This window comes from Chelonoidis abingdonii, chromosome 1 (genome assembly GCF_003597395.2).
Source record: "Chelonoidis abingdonii isolate Lonesome George chromosome 1, CheloAbing_2.0, whole genome shotgun sequence".
Classification (NCBI taxonomy): Eukaryota; Metazoa; Chordata; order Testudines; family Testudinidae; genus Chelonoidis; species Chelonoidis abingdonii.
Window position 1 is genome coordinate 255441065 of NC_133769.1, and position 20916 is coordinate 255461980.

Sequence of the window (20916 nt, forward strand, 5' to 3'; positions counted from 1 at the left end):
CTGCAAGTCCTCTCGATTCCTATTCGCCCTTGCAGTCCTCCTGGGGCTCATATTTGGTGTTGCCTCCATTGACTCCTCCCCTCCTTCTGCAGGACTAGCTGCTCTGCTCTTTTTTTCCTTGCTCTCTCTCCTTCAGCGACCACCTGCTGCGCCCCTTCTTCATTATCCAACTCTGCAAACCTGTTCCTGAGTTCAATTTCTCCTTCACTGGCCCGTCTTTTCCTCTGCCTGGTTCTCTTAGTGTCATGCTTCCACCATCCACTTTCCTCACCCAGTAGTCTCTCCTCAGAATTCTTTGGTCCTGCTTCCATCTGCACATCTGAACTTATCCCTTCAGCCCCCTCGTGTCTGTGTTCCATCGTCTGCTCGAACCCCCTTCTGAACTCAACCAAAGTTTCCACCTGCATCTCCAGTCCTCGGATCTTTTCTTCCATCAGCTCTATCAGCCGGCACTTCATGCAGATGTCACCCTTTTCAGACACCTTCTCCAGGATCATGTACATGCCGCAGCTTCCACATCCAGTCATCCTCATTGTGTCATTCACTGCAAGCTCTGTGTCAGTCATGGCCTTCTCACTTCCTGCCTGGCAGTCCAAGCCACACAACACAGCACGGACTCCCAAGAGGCACCAGGCCGCTAGCAGACCACCGCCCGCTACCTTGTCAAGCTTGTTCGTTCCTCTGCCTTGGCCTTCCCTGGAAACTCCCTCTGAAACTCCCCTGTTAGCAGCTCTGTTTGCTGGCTGCTGTGCCACTGCCTGACTGGCTGGCTACTTTTATAGGACCCCTAATCAGGTAAGCCCCGCCCCCTAATCAGGGCTCAGCCGCTCTCCAGCACACGGCCCCTAACAGCCTCCATCCACACACACACACAAACTACACAATACAATCCACAAACTACAAAAACCTGCTCCTCCAACAGAACTCCCTCTGAAACTCCCGTTAGCAGCTCTGTTTGCTGGCTGCTGTGCCGCTGCAGCTGTCTGCATATATAGCAGAGAAAGATACAAAACCCTCAGAAGGGACAATTAAAGAATTCTCTGCTAGCAGGGAAACTTCTTCCTAATTCTAGACTGTAAGTAGTTGGTTTATAGCCTGGAGCCATGAGCATTTATATCAATTATACATTTTTATCCTATTCACTATAACTCTGTTGGGCTTCATCTTGCAAAGTGCTGAGCACTCCAACCACAGCTCATCAGTTACTTTAGCACATGCTAAACTCTAAGTCCATTGACTTCAAAGAGACTACAGATTACATTAAGTTAAACGTTTTGAAGTGTTTCATTGTATCAAGGTCACAGTGCCCAGCCCCTGGCAGGTTTGAGTCCATTTTCCACAGAAACGTTCTTGTAATATGAGAAAAGGTAAATAGGACTGCTTGATTTACCTTCACATTTTGTTTTGCATATTTTAAAAAAATCTCTTGTTATTAGTCTGTCCTCTAAATTGAATAATCCTGATCTGTCTTTTCAATATTTCTTCATATGGAAGTCCCCTCATCCCCCATCCTTCTAATGATTTTCATTGCTAGTGCTCTCTTTCGATTTTTGCTGTATCAATTTTCAGGTGGGATGACTAGGACTGTACACAGTGTTCAAGTTCAGGACATACCATCTTTCTTGTATAATGACCAATTTTTTATGTTTCATCAGTATAAAATGGCTATTTTTGTCAATAGCATTGATCCTGTTTTTACACATTTTGACTTCTTTTGTGCTTTTTGTGGGGGGGGGGGGGGGGGGGCGTGAGGGGAGGGAAGACCAGTTTACTATTTAGAAGATGTTAGGTTGACCACAGTGATATGTGGGTCTTTTGCTGAATAGTTAGTTAATGTAGAACTCAATGTGCAGAAGTCATTTTAGAGCTTTCTTGCTAGTGTGTATTACTTTGCTCTTGTGTTCACTGAATTACATCTTTCTTTATGCTGTATAATCATCAAGTTTTGTCAGGTCCCATAATTGTCCCTTTCAGTAGTTTCTCATCTTGACTAATCTAAATTTTGTGAGATCTTTAAATTTTGTTGTATTGTTTGAAAATTGTTCACCTCCTTTTTCAGACTATCGATAAATGTGCTTGTACAGGTTGTGCTTTGTAGTGAAAAGCCTTAAAACCTTTAGAAGCAGCCAAAAAAGAGGGTTATCATGGAACCTGTCATCTATCTGTTGAGCACCAGCAAGAGCTGGGATCTAGTGGTCTACTTTTAAAGCACAGGCTGAAGAGTCAGATAATCTGGGCTCTGTCACTGAGTCTTTTGTTCCCTTAGGCAGGTCACTTAACATCTCTGAACCTATGTTTCCACATCTATAAAACTTAGTTGATAAATTTGCACGTGTGTTGGATAATAAAGTACTTCGAGATCTTTTTGTTGAAGTTGCTATAAGAAGTATCCTTTTTTTGTTTGTTTGGGCCTCACTGATTAAAACTGATTTTATTCGCTGAAATGAAGACTTTAGATCTGCTTTTTTCTCGTCAATGTTTTTTTATTGGTAAAGAGACGTATTTGACAAGAACCTCTGAAACTGAGTGTTTTTTTTAATAACTAGAGCTGTATGAAATAGTGTATTTTTTAACAAGTTTTTATATGAATTCTTCAAGTTTCTGTTTACATGGTGTTTTACCCTTTGAGTTTTGTGTTCAAGTGAACCCTAGAACTTAGACAAACTTAGAATCATCTGAAGAGGTCCACCAATTTTTCCCTTATTTTATGTTAAAAACTGTAAATATACCCAGGCTGAGTTTTCCTTTGTGTGTGTGTGGTTTTATACTTGATAGAGTTAGATTCATGTAATAAATCAGCTCTTTAGATATTCTTCCTAATGAAAGTAAGACTGCACCATGAGCACAGCTGCTTAATATGACAGTGAGTGTTGTGGAGAGAGTGATTTTGCCATCCAGCATTTCCCCAAGGCATGAAGTTTCACCCACCTGCTGTGGGTCATGAAGGAGTAACTGAGTGGGCACTGGACATGTATATATTATGATGAGTAGGCCTTTAACAATACATGGTGGAGTACTAGGGGGCATGACTGGTTTAATTTTTCTGGAGTAGGGTGCTTAGCTTGTTTGAGAAATGCTGCCCTAATCAGCATAGTCCTAATTGCTCTCAAATGTCAGGTTTTATTTTCCAAGCATAATTATAAATAACTGCAGTAACATGCTCACTGAATGTATGTGTATATTTTTGTAACACGTAAGAGCCTCCATATCAGTTAATTACATTACCTATGATGTTAGTTCTGAAATTAAGACCCAGGTGTCTTGAAATTTATCCAGTTTACTAAACAGACTTAATGTTTTTTGCTAGCTGAATCCTTCACTTTTTACTAACAGTTTCTTTTATGTTTCCCAAGGAGATGAACTTCAAACAGTAATGTAAACCATTTTTCAGTCAATTCTAACCAAATGAGGATGCATCCCTAGTTTTATAATTGTGAAAAGAAAAAATCAAGGTTATTTTTTTTCTCAGCAGGTCTTCAAAGATCACCCCTTCTCCCTGTTTTTACTATTCTTTTTAGCCTGGTCAACTTCAGTCTTTCTCCCAATACCAGAGAGTTGAAAGTTTTCACAGCTTGTGTCAATAATTCCATTGGTGAAATTTGCAAAGTGGCAATTGGGAGCAACTTCTCATTATTAACAACTAAGTTTCATAATGAGATTAGTCTTTCTTTAGTCAGGCAGTCCTCATTCTCTCTAACTGTGTTTCATTCATTTCTTCTTCAACTGCTGGTTAATATCCAGAGACACACATTGCATTTCAAAGTGTGTGGCTTTGTGGAGGAAATGTATTTGAATAACCTCTATTCCCAGCAAGTAACTTGTCTTTGTTATCCTTTACAACACTGATTCTAACATCCTGTCTACACTGCTATTATAACTGAGTCAGGACCTCATTAAAACTCTGCTAAAAATTATATAATCATTAGACTCTGACTATGTTCAATAACTGGGCTGAAACCTTGAACTCAGGTCTTTAACCTAGTTGCAGGGATTCTATCTTCAAACTTCCAGTTTGATTGAAATGTAGGAGTGTGGTAAACATATCTCCAATATGCTCATAGATGAGATATAGGTGGGGCCTAGTAGAGCCATTAAAATGCTTTATTTTTAAAACTGCTACATACAGGAGTTCTCAGACTTTTATATTGGGGACCCTTTTCATCTAGCAAGCCTCTGAGTGCGACCCCCCTTATACATTAAAACACTTTTTTATATATTTATAACACCATTATAAATGCTGGAGGCAAAGCAGAGTTTGGGGTGGAGCCTGACAGCTCGTGACCCCTCATGTAATAACCTCACGACCCCCTGAGGGGTCCCGACCCCCAGTTTGAGAACTCTGTACTACAATGTTTAACTTATTTACAAAAGCTATAACTAGAGATGAGTGAGCTCCAAAAATCCCTCCTTGGTGAGCAAGATTTTTTTTTTTAATGTACTTAGTAGACTACAAGTAGTCTACTGCTTAATGAAATGTAATAGAAAATTATAAAGTTGTGGCAAATACAATAAAAATTATCTTAGGGTATAACATTCTAGGGAAAACTGGCAAGGACTAGGGGAGGGAGTGGAGAGTGGCGAAGCCTGATCTCTCTCATAGCCAGTATGAGGAATGTCTATGAACATAGGGAATATTTTTGTGGAAACTCTAGTTGGAGTAACATATGTAAGAAAAACAAATAACCACCTATCTGTTGCACTAATAAAGCTAAAAACAAAGCTGAACTCATACTGCAAAGTAAAGCATCCTTAATACTCATATGGTGAGAAACGGCGAAGTTTCATGTATAAATTGACAGCTGTGTTTGCAATTATATTTTTAGTTATATAAACATTTCCAAATGTGTGCTGAAATCTTTTAGAAAGTGACGTAATTGACCCCAGCCATAAGGGGGTCAGGGGCCAGATTCTTTACTTTGATCCAGCCCCTTTGCATTGCTTTGGCAGTATAAAGAGGCCAGAAAGCAGTTGTCCCAGCCAGTGTTCCCTCTAATTTTTCCCACATATGTGCAGAATGAATTTTGTTATGTGCACCAGTATGGAGGTGATATGTGATAATGGCAGCTCTGGGACTGGGGCTGTGGGATAGGCACCCCTTTCCTGGACAGTCCCAGCTGATCGGACTCCCTGAGCATGACCGCTCAGCTTACAGGGAACTTAAGTCCCAGCCAAAGATTTTCCTGGTGTGCGGGAGTCTCATTAACACTGCGATTGGACTCTTTTGCACTTGACTGGATTGTTTAAAAATATGTAATATACATAGCAGATCTTCAAAGGATACTGATGCCTTGGATTGGTGTCTAATTCTCTCGAAACTTTGCTGGTTGGGTTCTCCTCCATGTGCAACCTCCCCAACTTATTTCTTTCATTTATAGTCTGTTATATTCTCATATTGTAGTGAGAGATGCTATACCTCACATACATTAATAAAATTACCTTCTTCGTGTGATGGTCCCTATTGTATTCCACTGAGGGTAGTGCGCATCTGCTCAAAGTCGGAGCTTTTGAAAATAGTAGTGTCCATCAGTCCATGCATGGGCCCTTGCACAACCTCATGGTTTCGCCTGAGGTGATAAAGGGCAGGGTGGACCAATCATGTCTCCAGTTCCTTCTCACTGCATGCATGGTCTGGGTTGGAGCTCTTTCTTTCTTCTCGTCCTTGGTGACATATTTTGCTGAATATCATTTTATTGCTCTCTTAGCTCAGTATTTTTAAGTCTTATACTGTTTCTGAAAGAATTTGTGGGATTCCTTGTTTCTGAAAGTTCTACAGATTCTCTGGACTTGGGATATTGCTCCTACGGTGGTTCTTCTACTAAGCACTTTCTTGTTTTATTTTAAACACTTGTTATATTTTAAACACTTGTTTTTTGGTTTGTTTGTTTTTTTTTAAATTGTGAATGGATGCCGCTTCGGTGTTTTTTCTTCTCTCCCTCCCTCCAGAGCCCTGGTCTGGGTACTAGACTATGCAAAAGAGGCCAGAATTCAAGATCTGCTCTTCCTGTCCTTGCTTGTTCTCTCTCAATGACAAGTCCCAACGTTGTCTCTTCTGTTTAGGGGAAGCCTACGCTGCTTCCAGGTGCACATTCTGCCTCTTCTTCCCTTCCCGTCCATGGGAAGGCAGAGTTCTCCGTTTAAAAAAGCGCCTCCTGGAGGTCATGAGGGGCCACAGTTGGCCTCTGGCTGGAAGATCCCTCCATACGTCAACCAGAATAATTGAAGAGTGAACCTCTTGCTGCGGAGACACAGTCCAGCTCCGCTGGTACAAGTGCTATGGATCCCACATTGGGGCCTAGCTATGAGCTATGGAAGCATGCATGGAAGTATGGCAATATGTCTTGCTCCAACCCCAAGAGAGGACTACTGACCAAGAAGGGGCACATCATTCCAGGGTTCACAAAAGCTATAAGAAATCGCAGTGTTTTCCAGATGCTTTGGTTCACAGTTCAGACCCACAAGGCTTGGAACCAACACCCTCAGTGTCTGGGGCACTGTGGGTACTGATGCAAGTGACTTTACTGGCTGCAGCACCACCTGCAGTTTCAGTCACCTGGATGCCAAGTATACTCAGCACTAATGCAGAACTGCTCGAGCGGTTTGTGTTGCAACTGGGACAATCTCCACAGGCACAGGTACCACATCCTACAATAAAGTGTCAGTCCTCAGCATCGAATTTGCTGCCATTGGGATGTGTCCATATGATACCACCCGCTCCATCCACACTGCCAGCATTGCCGGACTCTGATTCCATCTCAGGAGCAGAAGGAACTGGTCATTCTATTTAAGGTGCCACCCCCTCTCAGGGGGCAAAGCTATCATAAAGTCCAGCCAACACTGTGACCCTTTCTTCCCGCAAATGAGAAGACATTAGTATCCGGCTCCTGGGCACAGAAGTGCAACAATAGAATCAGCCAGGGTTGGCCGTATTGGAACTCATGGGCCCAATATTCACCATCAGTACCATCCCGTTTGATACAGGGGGAATCCCTAGTGCCGATACTCTGCCTCTCACTAAGAAGACACTCAGAACTGGGATTGAATGATGCCTCGATCAGCCTATCCCCATTGGTACCAGCGGAGCTGGAAGGATCCTGATCATTGTCCCTGGACAAGCCCATGGCATCAACACCTTGCTCGCTAACAGGCAAGGGAGGTTACTTACCAGTAATCATTCTTCCTATCTTCCCCAACCATCATAGTCATAATGGACACATCATTCAAAGGTTGGGGTGCCCACATGGCAAAACACATGACCCAAGGCACTAGTCGACCAGAGAAGTCAGAATGCACATCAACATCCTGGAGCTGTGAGCAGTTGGCAGGGCATGCCATGCTTTCCTAACAACTATCCGCTCTCAACATGTCCTCATCATGTCGGACAACACCACTATGTTATCTTACACAAACAATCAGGGAGGCACGCGATCCCCTGCAATGTGTGTGGAGGCCATATGCCTCTGGAAGTGGTGCATGTCAAATTACATACTCCTTTTGGTAACCTAAGTCCCAGGAACTCAGGATATGATTGCCAATACCCTCAGCAGACATTGAGTGGGAGTTGCACGATTCAGTAGTCATGAACATTTTCAGTTGATGAGGAACCCCGATCAGGGACCTCTTTGCATCTCACCAATGCCAAGTGCATCCAGTATTGCTCGGGGGGTGGATTTGGCGCCCATTTTCAGGGGGACACCCTAACTAGTCAGACCAGTTTAACTATGCTTTCCCACTACTGCCTCTTGTACCATCTGCTCTGTACAAACTCAGATGGGAGAGGGCGATGGTAATCATGATAGCATCATTCTGACCACACCAGTTCTGGTTCACACTTCTTCTCCACGTATTGAAACACCCGCTGATACCACTACCAATGTTCCCTCTGCTGCTCACACAATGCAAGGGTAGACTCAAGAACCCAGATCCGAAGGTGCTCCAGCTGACAGCTTGGTTTCTGGATGGACACATCTGCTAATGTAGCAATGCTCATTGGTGGTTTACAACATTGTCTCCATCAGAAAGGTTTCCACACCAAGATCTTAGGTCATGTGGGCCCATTTCACCACTTGGGAACACCACAGAGACTTTGCCCCCAAACCGGTGGATACTCCTGTGTTCCTAGACTACCTGCTTTCATTAAAGTCTTTGGGACTCGCCCTCAACTTTTATCAAGATGCATAGAGCAGCCATTAGTGCCTTTCACCCTCCTCTTGAAGGGCACTCATCTTCACCCACCTATTGACCACTAGAGGGCCTTAAATGCAAGTAACTGCCCGTTCAAGCTGTCATCTCTCAATGGGACCTTAACCTAGTCCTCTCATCTTTAATTAATCCTCCCTTTGAGCCACTAGTCTCCTGCTCCTAATTTTTTCTCTTTAAGAAAGTAGTCTTTCTAGTGTGTATTACCTCTGCTAGGAGAGTTGGCGAGCTGGAAGGCATGATGGCAAACCCATCTTTCCCCACATTCCATAAAGACAAGGTCTCACTTCAGATACATCCCAAATTCCTATCAAAAGGTCCACCTCAATCAATCCATACATCTGCCGGCCTTCTTTCCTACACCATGCTCCTCTAACAAGAAACAATGCCTTCACTCTTTGGTTGTACACAGAACACTGGCCTTCTTCCTTTGGAGGACACAGCCAATGCGTAAGTCTTCAAGACCCTTTGTGGCCATAGCAGAAAGAATTAAGGGACAGGCCATTTCCACACGGAGGATCTCAAAATAGGCATCAGGGTGCATTATGCTCTGCAATGAACTAGCAGGATGATCCCCACTGCATGGGGAAGGAGCCCATTGCATTCCACGACGTGTCCCTCATGAATATATATAAAGCAGACACTTGGAGCTCGGTGCATACCTTCTCTTCTCATTATTTCTTGCTGCGTGATTCCACAAAGGACGCTTTGTTTGGTACAGCGGTCTTTCGTTTCATGGTTCAGTCATCCTCCTCACACCTGCCACGTATATAGGTACTGTTTGTCAATCACCTTCAGTGAAATACATCACTTGAAGAAGAAGGGGAGCTTGGTTACCAGTAACTGGAAGTTCTTTGAGATCTGTGGTCTCAATCTGTACCAAACCCACCCTCCTTCCCCTCTGCTGCAGATCTGATAAGTCTGTGGTAGGTAAGGAACTGGAGATGTGGTCGGTCCACCCTGCCTTTATCACCTCCGGCGAAACCACAAGATTTAGTGCAAGGGCACAAAGTGAACCAACAAACACTACTACTGTCAAAAGCTCTGGCTCCGGACCTATGGCACGTTCACATTACCTTCAGTGGAATACAGATAGGGACCGTACATTCAAAGAATATCCCAGTTACTGGTAAATTACCTCCCTTTCTTAGCCCCTTGTGAGGTACAAATGGGAATATTGATGCAAACACTAAAAACCTGGCTCTGCTGAAGTCGTTGGCAAAAATCTTGTTGTTTTCAGTGAGAACAAGATTTCACCCAGAGAAACTGACTTGCTTAAATACAGTGTGTTGCAGAGATTAAGAGTTTATCTACGCTAGAAATTCTACAGCAACACAGTTGCAGCATTGCAGCTGCGCCACTGTATCACTTCAATGTAGAAACTGCCTATGCCAATGGGAACAGTTCTCCCATCAGCATAGGTAATCCACCTCCCCGAGAGTGCTTTCTACACTGGGACTTAGCTTGTCTTGACTACATTGCTCAGGGATGTGGATTTTTTGGGTCATTCTAATTTTCTAGCATAGATCAGTCCTAAGAGAATCCAGATTTCTTTATTCCCAGTTCAGTGACATAAACTGTGGATATTATTGTGGTTAACTTTAGTTTCTTATCCCAGTCTATCAAACGTTTGTAATAATTAAACTTATGAATGTAGAAGTGCCACTTGTGTCCTCTTTGAACCTTTCTGAAAAGTGAAGCTCCACCTTCCTCTTTTAAAACTAATTTTCCACTTTTTTTCTGCCCCCCAGTAGTGCAGTTTTATATTTTTTTGCTTTGTATTCCTTTCCCCTCCCTCTTCTTTTTCATGTCCTATGTGTTGAATCATGTCCTATGTGGGCAAGTCATTATAGTGGTTTTATGCGTGCCTTCCCTGCATCTCTGTAAAATCATATAGCGCAGTGGTCGCATTCTGAACATAACTTGACATTTTGCCCAATTCTGCATTAAGACAGCTACCTTTTTTTAACATCTAACTTCAGATCTTGGACCATGGTTCCCATCCTCTTTCACTGTTCCGATAGCACAAAGAGGTCAAAACTGCCCTAATAAGGCTGCTGGGAACTCCCTGATTTAGAGGAATCCCTTGGTAATGTTTTAGAGTTGTCAGTGTCGTCTTTACATTTGCTTTTCCCCCAGACATAAGGTGCATTCCTGGGTGTAGCCAGGTGGGAAGAGGGAACCTTTGTAGCTAAAGAGAACGTAGATCAGTTCTTAGGCTGCTCTAAATTATTCAATGAGTCAGTTCAGCCCTCTGGTCATCTCCACGATCAGAGGAATAAAAAACTTAGCTGTCCTGTTCCAGGCTCCCCAGTGCATGTTACGCACTGTGTCCTGTGTTCAGCACTGCTCATCTAAATCCAGGAATCTGCTCCTTGATATTAAATATGGTAGACCACTGTTTCTTTCAGTGCTGAAAATAGTTTTTGTACTTGTACGCCTTATCACACAGCTGCCTCTCCTATATCAGTGAGAGCACAAGGCTGCTGAGTTCTTAACACCTGATGTCAAATGTGGCAGATGTCAGTCAAGAGAATCTTTATCTTAACATTTTTTGTTTATATAAAGACTTGTAATCTTTGAAGTATGTGACAAATTCAATTTTAACCTTACTTTAGGTTTGAGCTAACCTTTATCAAAGCCCCAAACCTGGTAATTGCTGCTCTTCTGCACAACCATACTGTCAATTAACATTACTAGTAGCGTATTAGTAACTTTCTTTATGTTCTGCATATCCACTGGAGTAGTGAGAACTGCCTATCCCAGTTCACAATTGCTGAAAATAAAATAAACCAATCTAAACCAGAGAGAAATTGTATTGACAGCACCAACAACTGGAATGGGATCAACTACAATCTCCCTATGGCTACATCATGTTATTGATCTGTGAAGTGTTTGTCCATTTTATATAAACTGAAGGCAGAGATGTCAGTTTATCAGGAACTTGGTTCAAAAGCTCAAAACTGTACTATGTCTATCATTATCAGAGGGATAAAATTATTTTAAAAATTCAGTTTTCAAAGGATCTTAATACCACCTATTCCTTATTCTTCCTCCAGCAGGCTGCAGCTATTGTGAATTGTAAAGACTCCACTTATTGTCTGTAACTAATTGTTTCAAGTTTCAAAACCCTTTCTTAAATTCATCAGAAAGAATTATCTTTATACACTTGTGTTCAAACTCACCATCTCATCTCTAGCTGCTGCATGCTTCCTACTGTATCCTGTGCTCCGACAACTGAGAAATGAGGCTGTAGACAAACTTCTGGTCTCTTTCAGTATTTCAGAAAAAATTTCATGCCATGACTTCCATGTTAGCTACAAATTTTTGTCCTGTCCGTTGTTTTGGGGTGACAGTCAGTTCACTTTATCTTTTTTTAGTTGGAAGAATGGATCAGCAGTATCCAATACCTAGGCAACCGTAATTCAGTTCTGTAATGGCAGCATGCTATAATCATACCGTCATCATTAGGACATCGTAGTGTTTGTGGTCTCCTAATTCAATTATTTGATTTTTTTAAAGATACATTTGTCTTTTCATACTTCCCCTTCAGTTTGTCACAACAGCTGTGAGTTTGCATAGCCTGTACTGTAGGTAGGTACTATACAAGTTGGATCTGGAAATGAAGACCACCATAAACATGAACCCCCCAAAATACTATTTATGCAATCACATTTCAAAATTAGCCTCAATTCAAATATTATAATTTCCTGAGTGGAAAATGCCAAAATAATTGCTTTTATTACCTTACAGCTATATAAGAGCTCTTAAAATAGTTTGTAACATGTTACAATTGTAATAGTGTACTGGTAAAAACAAGGTACTAAAGACAAATGATATAAAGAAAATGTGTTCAGAGTTTAGAATTTAAAAGTATTTTAAAAACTGTTTCTACCAGATTGTAACACATTTGAGATGTCCACACATTTGACTTCATGCTTTCAAAAAAGCTACTGTACTATCCCTGAAAGATCAAAAAGCAATAATTCGATGGTGTTTAATTTAGAAATCTCATGTGCTACTTTTCAGTCAAAGATCACCAAAGAGTTATTGAGAGGATGAAATAAGGCAGACTCTTATTATTTATTTGAATGTTACTGTACTTATTATCTCTTGAAACGTATGCTTTGCAGGCTTTTTTATTATTATTATTATTATTTTAAAGAAAGTGTCTTACTTTTTAGGGCTAAATAGTTCCTTAACCGTACTCAGCATGATGTGAGTAAAGAGAAGCAAGGCTTCTCCTGCTCAACTGAGTAACAGCTAGTCAGATTACAGCTCCAGTAAATAGGTGGACAGAAGGAGTTACTCACCCAGTCTTGTCAAACCTCATGAATAAGTGGGCAAAGAATGATGAGGGGTGAGAGGAGCCTTGGCTGTGTGTTCCCCCTACTTGCTGACTCTCTCCTCTGCCACCTCCTGCCATGCCACTCCAGGGTACAAAAAGGAAGACGGGCTTCTAAGATGGCATAGCTATATTCTATCCCTTACCCGGGTCATTGAACAAAGGCTCAAAAAGCAGTAAAATCTTTAAAATGATGCAGACTTAGAACAGTGTTTCTGAAACTGGGGTCGCCACTTGAGTAGGGAAAGCCTCTGGTGGACCGGGCCGGTTTGTTTACCTACCCCATCCACAGGTCTGGCCGATCGCAGCTTCCAGTGGCCGCGGTTCTCTGCTGCAGGCCAATGGAGGCTGCTGGAAGCAGCGGCCGGGTTAGTCCCTCAGCCCATGCCGCTTCTGGCAGCTCCCATTGGCCTGGAGTAGCAAACTGTGGCCAGTGGGAGCCACGATTGGCTGGATCTGCGGATGGGGCAGGTAAACAAACTGGCCTAGCCTACCAGGGGCTTTCCCTAAACAAGCAGCGACCCCAGTTTGAGAAACACTAGACTAGAAGAACATAACTATTTTCACTGCTGAAGTACAAATTCATTATTTAATTAAATATACCCAAAATGTCACATCTTCCTCTTCAGGGGAAAAAAAAAAGCCCACACTCTTCTTTTTAAACCTAAGGATTTTGAATGTGTATAAGGAACATGTTAGAATGAAGGTCATTATAGAATGATGTAATGTAGAAAGTGTGATAATGAGGATGGAAAGTAAAAATCTTATTTGGACTGTACTACTAGTTTTCTTATTAAGAACAGGATCTTAAAGAATGTAGGAACAATTTTATAATTGTCTATAGAGACTATGTGTTAAGTTTAAAAACTTTTATAGATATTCTTATAACCTAATAACATTATATAATATTCCAGAAGAAGAAAGTAAAATACGTACTATGACTAAAATTTATTCCCAGGCTATCCTAATTTAGTGAGAAAATAAAATAATATTAGTTTTAAGAGAGGTCAGATTGGGATGATTTTCCTCAATTTCTTCTGTATATGCCTGTTTTTCCCCAAAGGAGTGTATGTTTACATGCTTTCATGTTGAAATAATAGAGGGGGGTACAAGTGTAATGTGTTAATTAACTTTTCCACTGTTTTATGGCAGAGGGACTCCATGAAAGATGACAGAAGAAGTTATTGTTATAGCAAAGTGGGATTACACTGCACAACAGGACCAAGAACTTGACATCAAGAAGAATGAGCGTCTTTGGCTGCTGGATGATTCCAAAACATGGTGGAGGGTAAGAAATGCAGCCAACAAAACAGGATATGTGCCATCAAATTACGTGGAACGAAAGAACAGCTTGAAGAAAGGCTCCCTAGTTAAAAATCTAAAAGACACATTGGGTAAGTCCGATGGTATTTTTGCTGGGGTCTGATAGAACCGGTGACTCTTAAATTAGGTTGTTAAAAATTAATTTGTCTTAGAAAAAATAATGCTCTGAGGGATTTTGCTATTCTCATATTGAGGGGTAGTGTTCAGTGTTTCAGAAAAAAATATTTGATGTAATCAGTAAAGATTTCTCTCACATCCATGTGAAGGTTAAATAAAACAAGAAACATTTTTTTCTTTTCATTCAGATGCCACATGTTCATAATGATAGTGCTTGATTTTTTTCATTAACTTAAGAGTATTTTCTAACTCTTCTATTCTCAAAGAAAGTACAAGTGGAAGCATGGAATTGAATATCAGAATATTTCAGCCATTATCTATATCTGCCCATCAATTCCTCACAAGAATGCATAAGCCACATAAAGAAAAGTGTAACTACTTACATTTTTAAGAACTTAGGTTGTGTTTTGGGGAGGTGTATTTGGAAATTAAGTAATACATTGTATGCATATGTTTAATCTTTTCACTACTAAATTCTTTGTTTTCATTTGCAAAATACTCTTGCAGACTGAATAAGAAGCATTCTGTATTGGATTAAGTACAATAGTGTAAATCTTGAAGGGGTTTTACTGTGAAATTAAAACACTTAACTGGGGCACTGTTATGTTGTTTTTTTAAACATGACTCATACAGGGCCTTATATATGCAATGTCCTTTAATACCCAGTATGTCCTCCCTGTGAAGGTACTTATGCACTGTGATCAAGTCACCTCTGTCCTCTTTTTGATAAGCAAAACAAATTGAGCTCCTTAAGTTTCACTGTAAAGCATTGTCTCTAGCTCTCCAAACATTTTTGTTTCTCTTTTCCACATCCTCTCCAATTTTTCAATATCCTCTTTAAAATATGGATGCCAGAACTGAACACAATTTTCCAGTATCAGAGCTAAAATTATCTCTTTCCTCTTCACAATTCTGTTTATACATCCAAGGCTCACATTAGCCCTTTTGCTCGTCTCCTATGATCCCCAAATCCTTTTCAAAGTCACTGCTTTCTAGGATACAGTTCAGTTCTGTAGCTATGGCTTGCACTTGTTGGTCCTAGATGTATAACTTTGCTTTCAGCTATATTAAAACATATTTTGTTTTAATGGGCTCAGGCTACCAAGTGACATGCCTTGTCCTCATCATTTACCATTCTAGCACTCTGTATCATCTTCAAATTTTGTCACTAGTGTTTTAATATTTACTTCTAGATCTGCGGTTCTCAAACTGTGGGTCGGGACCTGAAAAGTGGGTCATGACCCCATTTTAATGGAGTGGCTAGGGCTGGCTTAGATTTGCTGGGGCCCACGGCTAAAGCCCAGGCCCCACCACCTGGGGCCAAAGCCCGAGGGCTTCAGTCCTGGGTGGCAGGGCTCACATTACAGTCCCCCTGCCTGGGGCTGAAGCCCTTGGGCTTCAACTTTGGCCCCACCCTGTCTAGAGCAGTGGGGCTCTGGCTTTGCCCTCCTCCCGAGGGCACTGGGGCTTGGGTTGACTCAGGCTTCTGTCCCCCTCTCCTGGAGTCATGTAGTAATTTTTGTTGTCAGAAGGGGGTCGCGATGCAATGAAGTTTGAGAACCCCTGTTCTAGATCATATATTAAAATATTGAGTAATGTCAAGCCTTAGTACCAGTCCCTGCAGAATCCCACTAGGAAGGCCCGCGGGATTCCCCACTGATGACTACTTTTTGAGATCCATCAGTTAGCCAGTTCTTAATCCATTTCAAGTGTGCTCTATTGATATTGTCTAGCGCGAACTTTTTAGTCAGAATGTTATGCAGTATTAAATTAAAAATCTTACAGAAGTCTCAGTACTGTAGAACTTCAGAGTTACGAACACCTCAGGAATGGAGGTTGTTCATAACTCTGAAATGTTCGTAACTCTGAACAAAACATTATGGTTGTTCTTTCAAAAGTGTACAACTGAACATTGACTTAATACAGCTTTGAAACTTTACTACGAAGAAGAAAAATGCTGCTTTCCCTTTATTTTTTTTAGTAGTTTACATTTAACACTGTACTATATTTGCCTTTGTTGTTGCTGCTGTTGTTGCTCTGCTACTTCCTGACTATATCCTTACAGTTCCAAATGAGGTCTGTGGTTGACTGGTCAGTTCATAACTCTGGTGTTCGTAACTGTGACGTTCTGCAGTATATTACATCTATGCAGTTATCTTTGTCATCCAAACTTACAATCTCATGAAAGAATGAAATCATGTTTGTTTGACAAAAACCTATTTTCCATAAAATCATGTTGATTAATATTAATTACATGTCTATCCTGTAATTCTTCATTATTAATTTCTCAGCTTTTCCATTATTGATGGAGTTCCCCTGATGTCTTTAGCTTCCCTTATCAATTTTCTGCACTTCATAATGTCTGATTTATATTAACATATTTTTCAGATGTTATAGATTATTGTTTTATTTCTGATTGCACCCTGCACTTCACCACTGAACCAGGATGGTCTTTTAGCTAAAGTTGTCCCCTTTCTGAATTATAGAAGCATGGCTTTTTAGTCATCTAATAACTGCTCTTAAAGAACACCCAAGTTTCATGCACATTTTTCTGCCTACATTTTTCCTCGCAATTAATTTTTCTCATAATTTTCTTTGGTTTTGGGAAATTGGCCCTTTTGAAGCACCAACTATATAGATTACTGTTTGCCCATATTGAATGTAATTAGGTCATGATCACTGGTCACTAGGCAACCACCAACTTCCATTCCACTGATTGATCAATCTTTATCCATTATAATGAATTTGAAAATAGACTTGCCTCATGTTGAGGATAATATCTTTTGTGTTATAAAATTATCTATCATTTTCAGAAACTTTAATGATGTTTTACCACTAGCTGCATGAGATCTCCAGCATGTCGCCCAAACTGAAGTGCCCCATAAGAACACAATTTTTCATGTTTCAGTTTGTTGCTATAAATCTACCACACAGATTAAATGCCTCTTTCTCAGATGAACTATAAATAAGATTAAATGTTCCTCCAAGGATCACTGAAGGAACTGATGCTTTTATTAATTTTTGGCATAGATTTTAAGGCCACAGTGAACCATTATGATTATATAGTTCGGACCTCCTTTTATAGTATGGACCAAAACCCCCTCACTCATTAACAACTGGAAATGAAGTAAACTTTAAATCCAGTCAATCCAGTAAAGGATATACTGAAGTTACAGGTATTCTGGATTTTGTCCTTACCAGATTCTATGGAGAGTTTGCTTACTGTGTGTGATTTTTATGTAGGTGGGTATATATGTATATGTTGTCTTTGTCAGAGTGTATATGTTGTCAGTGGGTCAATTTCCAGATGCATCAGTAACCACACCTGTATTACTGATCCACCAAGATATGTAAGGTAGTATCATCATATTTTGTTAGCAGCTGTGGTGAGAGCAGTAAAATGAGCATCTTTGATCACTAAAATTGACCGGACTGTAGGCTAGAAATTTAGAAATTGGAGAGCAGGGATAATGTGCTCATGTTGACTCTTTCTGCTGAAGAGACATCTACATTCTACAAAAACTGGAACCTCTACATTGCTTCCACTTTCAGCTCTAAACACAAAAAGTTAAAATAGTCCATTCTGGTGGTGATGAAAGTGGATCATCGTCATCAGATTCTAATTCAAAGAGAAGAGGTGAAGTCTCCTAGCAATTTAAAGATGGAAGAAGGCATTTCTTATCACTACTACTACAACCCAGCCATGCAGCATTAGGGATGAGTCCAGGGTGTGTACCACTTAGAATAGGGGCAGATTTCTTCAATGATAGGATTTGTGTCCTTACCAGTCATTGAAACTTTTCTCCCTCATGATCAACATCACATCAGTCTTGCCTAGATTTATTTCAAGCTAGTTATTCTTTTTCCAAGTGTTGTTCTCTTGCAGATTGTAGCCATCTTGATAGCATTGGCTGTATCTATAGAAAATATTAATACAGCAGGATATCATTGACATAATGTTGAAAGACAGCCCACAATGTCTTGTTACCTTTCCATGTGATCTCAAATACTGAAGAGGAAAGGAGATGGGATTGATCCCTGTTTTACGCCTCAGATGAAGGATTTGGGGGAAGAAAAACAGCTGGCTGTTGCCACTCTATGAGCTCTATTAGAGAGGAGTGATTGGTGCTATTGTAGTGTTACTCCAACCATGTAAAGCAGGTCATCAAGATTTTGTATTGAGTCCCATATCCAAAATAAAAGAACTTGAAAGGGAACTCAGTGTATACATCTTGTTTTACTTTCATTGAGTACATTTCATTTATGCCTTATATATGATCAGATGAAATATTTGAGACTGTAAAATAGTCACAAACCTAGCATTATGGACCTAATCCAAGCCTATAAAGTTAACTGCATTTTCATAAAAATAAAATGTGTTCAATAAAATCGTAGGTTACTGAGAAATGAAACCCTTGGGCTAAGGAACGTTTTCTGACAAAGAAAATGAAGACATTACAATTTCTAAAGAAAAGTTTCTACAAAAAGCCAAGGAAAATATTCTGAAACTGTAGTGAGCAAGTTAATGAAAAAAGAAATATCATGGTACTCATTTATTGCCTGAAGCAGGAAACTTGAAGGTAGAGAAATGTATAATAAAGCATTGTGGTGGGTACTAGCACAATTCCCATTGTAGGGGTGCTGTTGAAGGATGAGAGAGAGGTTCCAGATTAGCAATTATTTTCAGGAATTTGACGAGAAAAATAATCGTTTTTAAAATGCTTCATAGAGACTCCTTCCCTTTACCTTGCTTTGCCAGATGCAGATGATAGTCCCTTGATCTGATCATATATTAAATGTTCAAAGCAGAACTGAAAGCAAAATTGCTGCATAGTGCCATGCCAGTGAACTTCAGTGCTTGGTGGCAAATGGAACAAAATGTATTCACATTTATCAATCTATAATTACATGTAGTGTATTATTGTCCTTGTGCGAAGTATATCTTATTAATATGTGAAATCTAACTTATACCCTACCACTTAAAGGATTTACCCTGTAAGTCTGAGCAGAACAATTTGTTATAAATCATAATTTACTATACGTTTTTAAAAACTTCTGTAGAATACATAGAATTACAGTAAAATACCGTAAAATTGAATAAACTGAAGTCCCAAGTGGTTTGATCCATGTTTTTAGGAAGAACACTACTGAATTAATTCTGTTTTTGTTGTTACAGTAGCACCAAAATGTGCTAGGTGCTGTACAATGTATGAGAAGTAGTTCCAGATCAGAGTTATAATCTAAATAAATCATATTAATTCTATTAATTTAATATAAATTTCTTTGTACTGCAAGGTTTTAGAAACAGTTTGTTGCTGTAAATCAACCACAGAGATGAAATGTCTCTTTCTCAGATAAACTGTGTGTAGATCTGTTTTTTAGGATTAAGGACACTTGTCAGGCCAGGGAACAGACCAGTTTATCATTTCGTAGTGATTTCTTGTGAAGACTTCTGTTACAACTTCATAGTTAAAATTGCTTTGAGATTTGCACTTAAAGCTGAATTAAAATCCTTTTGTTTTATAATTTAATGATTGAATTTAGTCTTCAAATTTAGAACAATAACTCATCATTTGATAATTGAATTTTCTGTGTATTTTGTATTAGTAAAATATCTATTACCTTTAGTAGAGGAATCCTTTTTAAAAGCTCCCTTTTTGAAATATTGCTTTCTTTCTTTTCCTCACATTTGTTTCGGTTTCTGAAGCTACACCATGATACCCATGAAGACTCAAATTTTATTACAAGGTGTGTGCAGGTACACCTCAGATCTGGTCAACCTTTGAAATTAAATAAATTTTTATCTCCTTATTCAGGATAACCTAAATAGGTTTTGACAAGATTAGCTGATGGCACTGTCATGCTTCTTTGGTGTAATGACAGTAGAACTAAAAATGCAGAAACATCTTTCTATTATTGCTGTTTCCATGTTTCTTCTAGTATCATAATTCACTTGGAGATTTTATTTGGCACCTTGAGCATGACATTTAATCTCTCTGCTATTCAGTTCCTCATCTGTAAAAGGAGGATAGATTTAGGTAGCGCAAAAGGCCTCAATCAAGATCAGGGCCCTGTTATGTCACATGCAAACATGTAAGCAGACGAGTGGGATAGCATGAGCAAACTGATCAGAGTGAAGGCATGTATTTTTAAAAATATTTGTGTTATTCTATGATTACTTAGTTTTAGGGATGATATTGGAGTGGGACACTTGAAGTTGGAGTGGGTGAGAAATTGAGGGAGACAGAGGTAGAGAGAGTAACAATTGACAGCTGTCAAGTATCAGAGGGGTAGCCGTGTTAGTCTGGATCTGTAAAAGCAGCAAAGAATCCTGTGGCACTTTATAAACTAACAGACGTCTTGGAGCATGAGCTTTCGTGAGTGAATATCCACTTCATCAGATGCATGTAGTGGAAATTTCCGGGGCAGGTATACGTATGCAAGCAAGTTAGAGATAATGAGGTTAGTTCAATCAGGGAGGATGAGGCCCTGTTCTAGCAGTTGAGATGTGAAAACCAAGGGAGGAGAAACTGGTTCTGTAGTTGGCAAGCCATTCACAGTCTTTGTTTAATCCTGAGCTGATGGTGTCAAATTTGCAGATGAACTGAAGCTCAGCAGTTTCTCTTTGAAGTCTGGTCCTGAAGTTTTTTTGCTGCAGGGTAAATGGATACCACAAATCAGATGATTAGGAATGGCAAGTTATACAAAACCTGTGAATTGAGAGAACACTTCAACCTCCTGGCTTACACTATAGCAGACCTTAAAGTGGCCATCCTGCAGCAAAAAAACTCAGGACCAGACTTCTTAAGAGAGAGAAACTGCTGAGCTTCAGTTCATCTGCAAATTTGACACCATCAGCTCAGGATTAAACAGACTATGAATGGCTTGCCAACTACAGAACCAGTTTCTACATGCATCTGATGAAGTAGATATTC

The 20916-nt window shown here is 40.1% G+C and overlaps 1 protein-coding gene across 2 annotated transcripts in view; it reads left to right on the forward strand.

Annotated features, from left to right (window-relative positions):
- NCK2 (NCK adaptor protein 2) overlaps positions 1-20916 on the forward strand; it is a 166561-nt gene that overhangs the window by 93465 nt on the left and 52180 nt on the right. For both annotated transcript variants that reach the window (XM_075061294.1, XM_075061291.1), the window contains exon 3: positions 13694-13935. In XM_075061294.1, the coding sequence (XP_074917395.1) occupies positions 13710-13935 (226 nt within the window). In that variant the 5' untranslated portion in view covers positions 13694-13709. The remainder of the gene's footprint in view (positions 1-13693; positions 13936-20916) is intronic.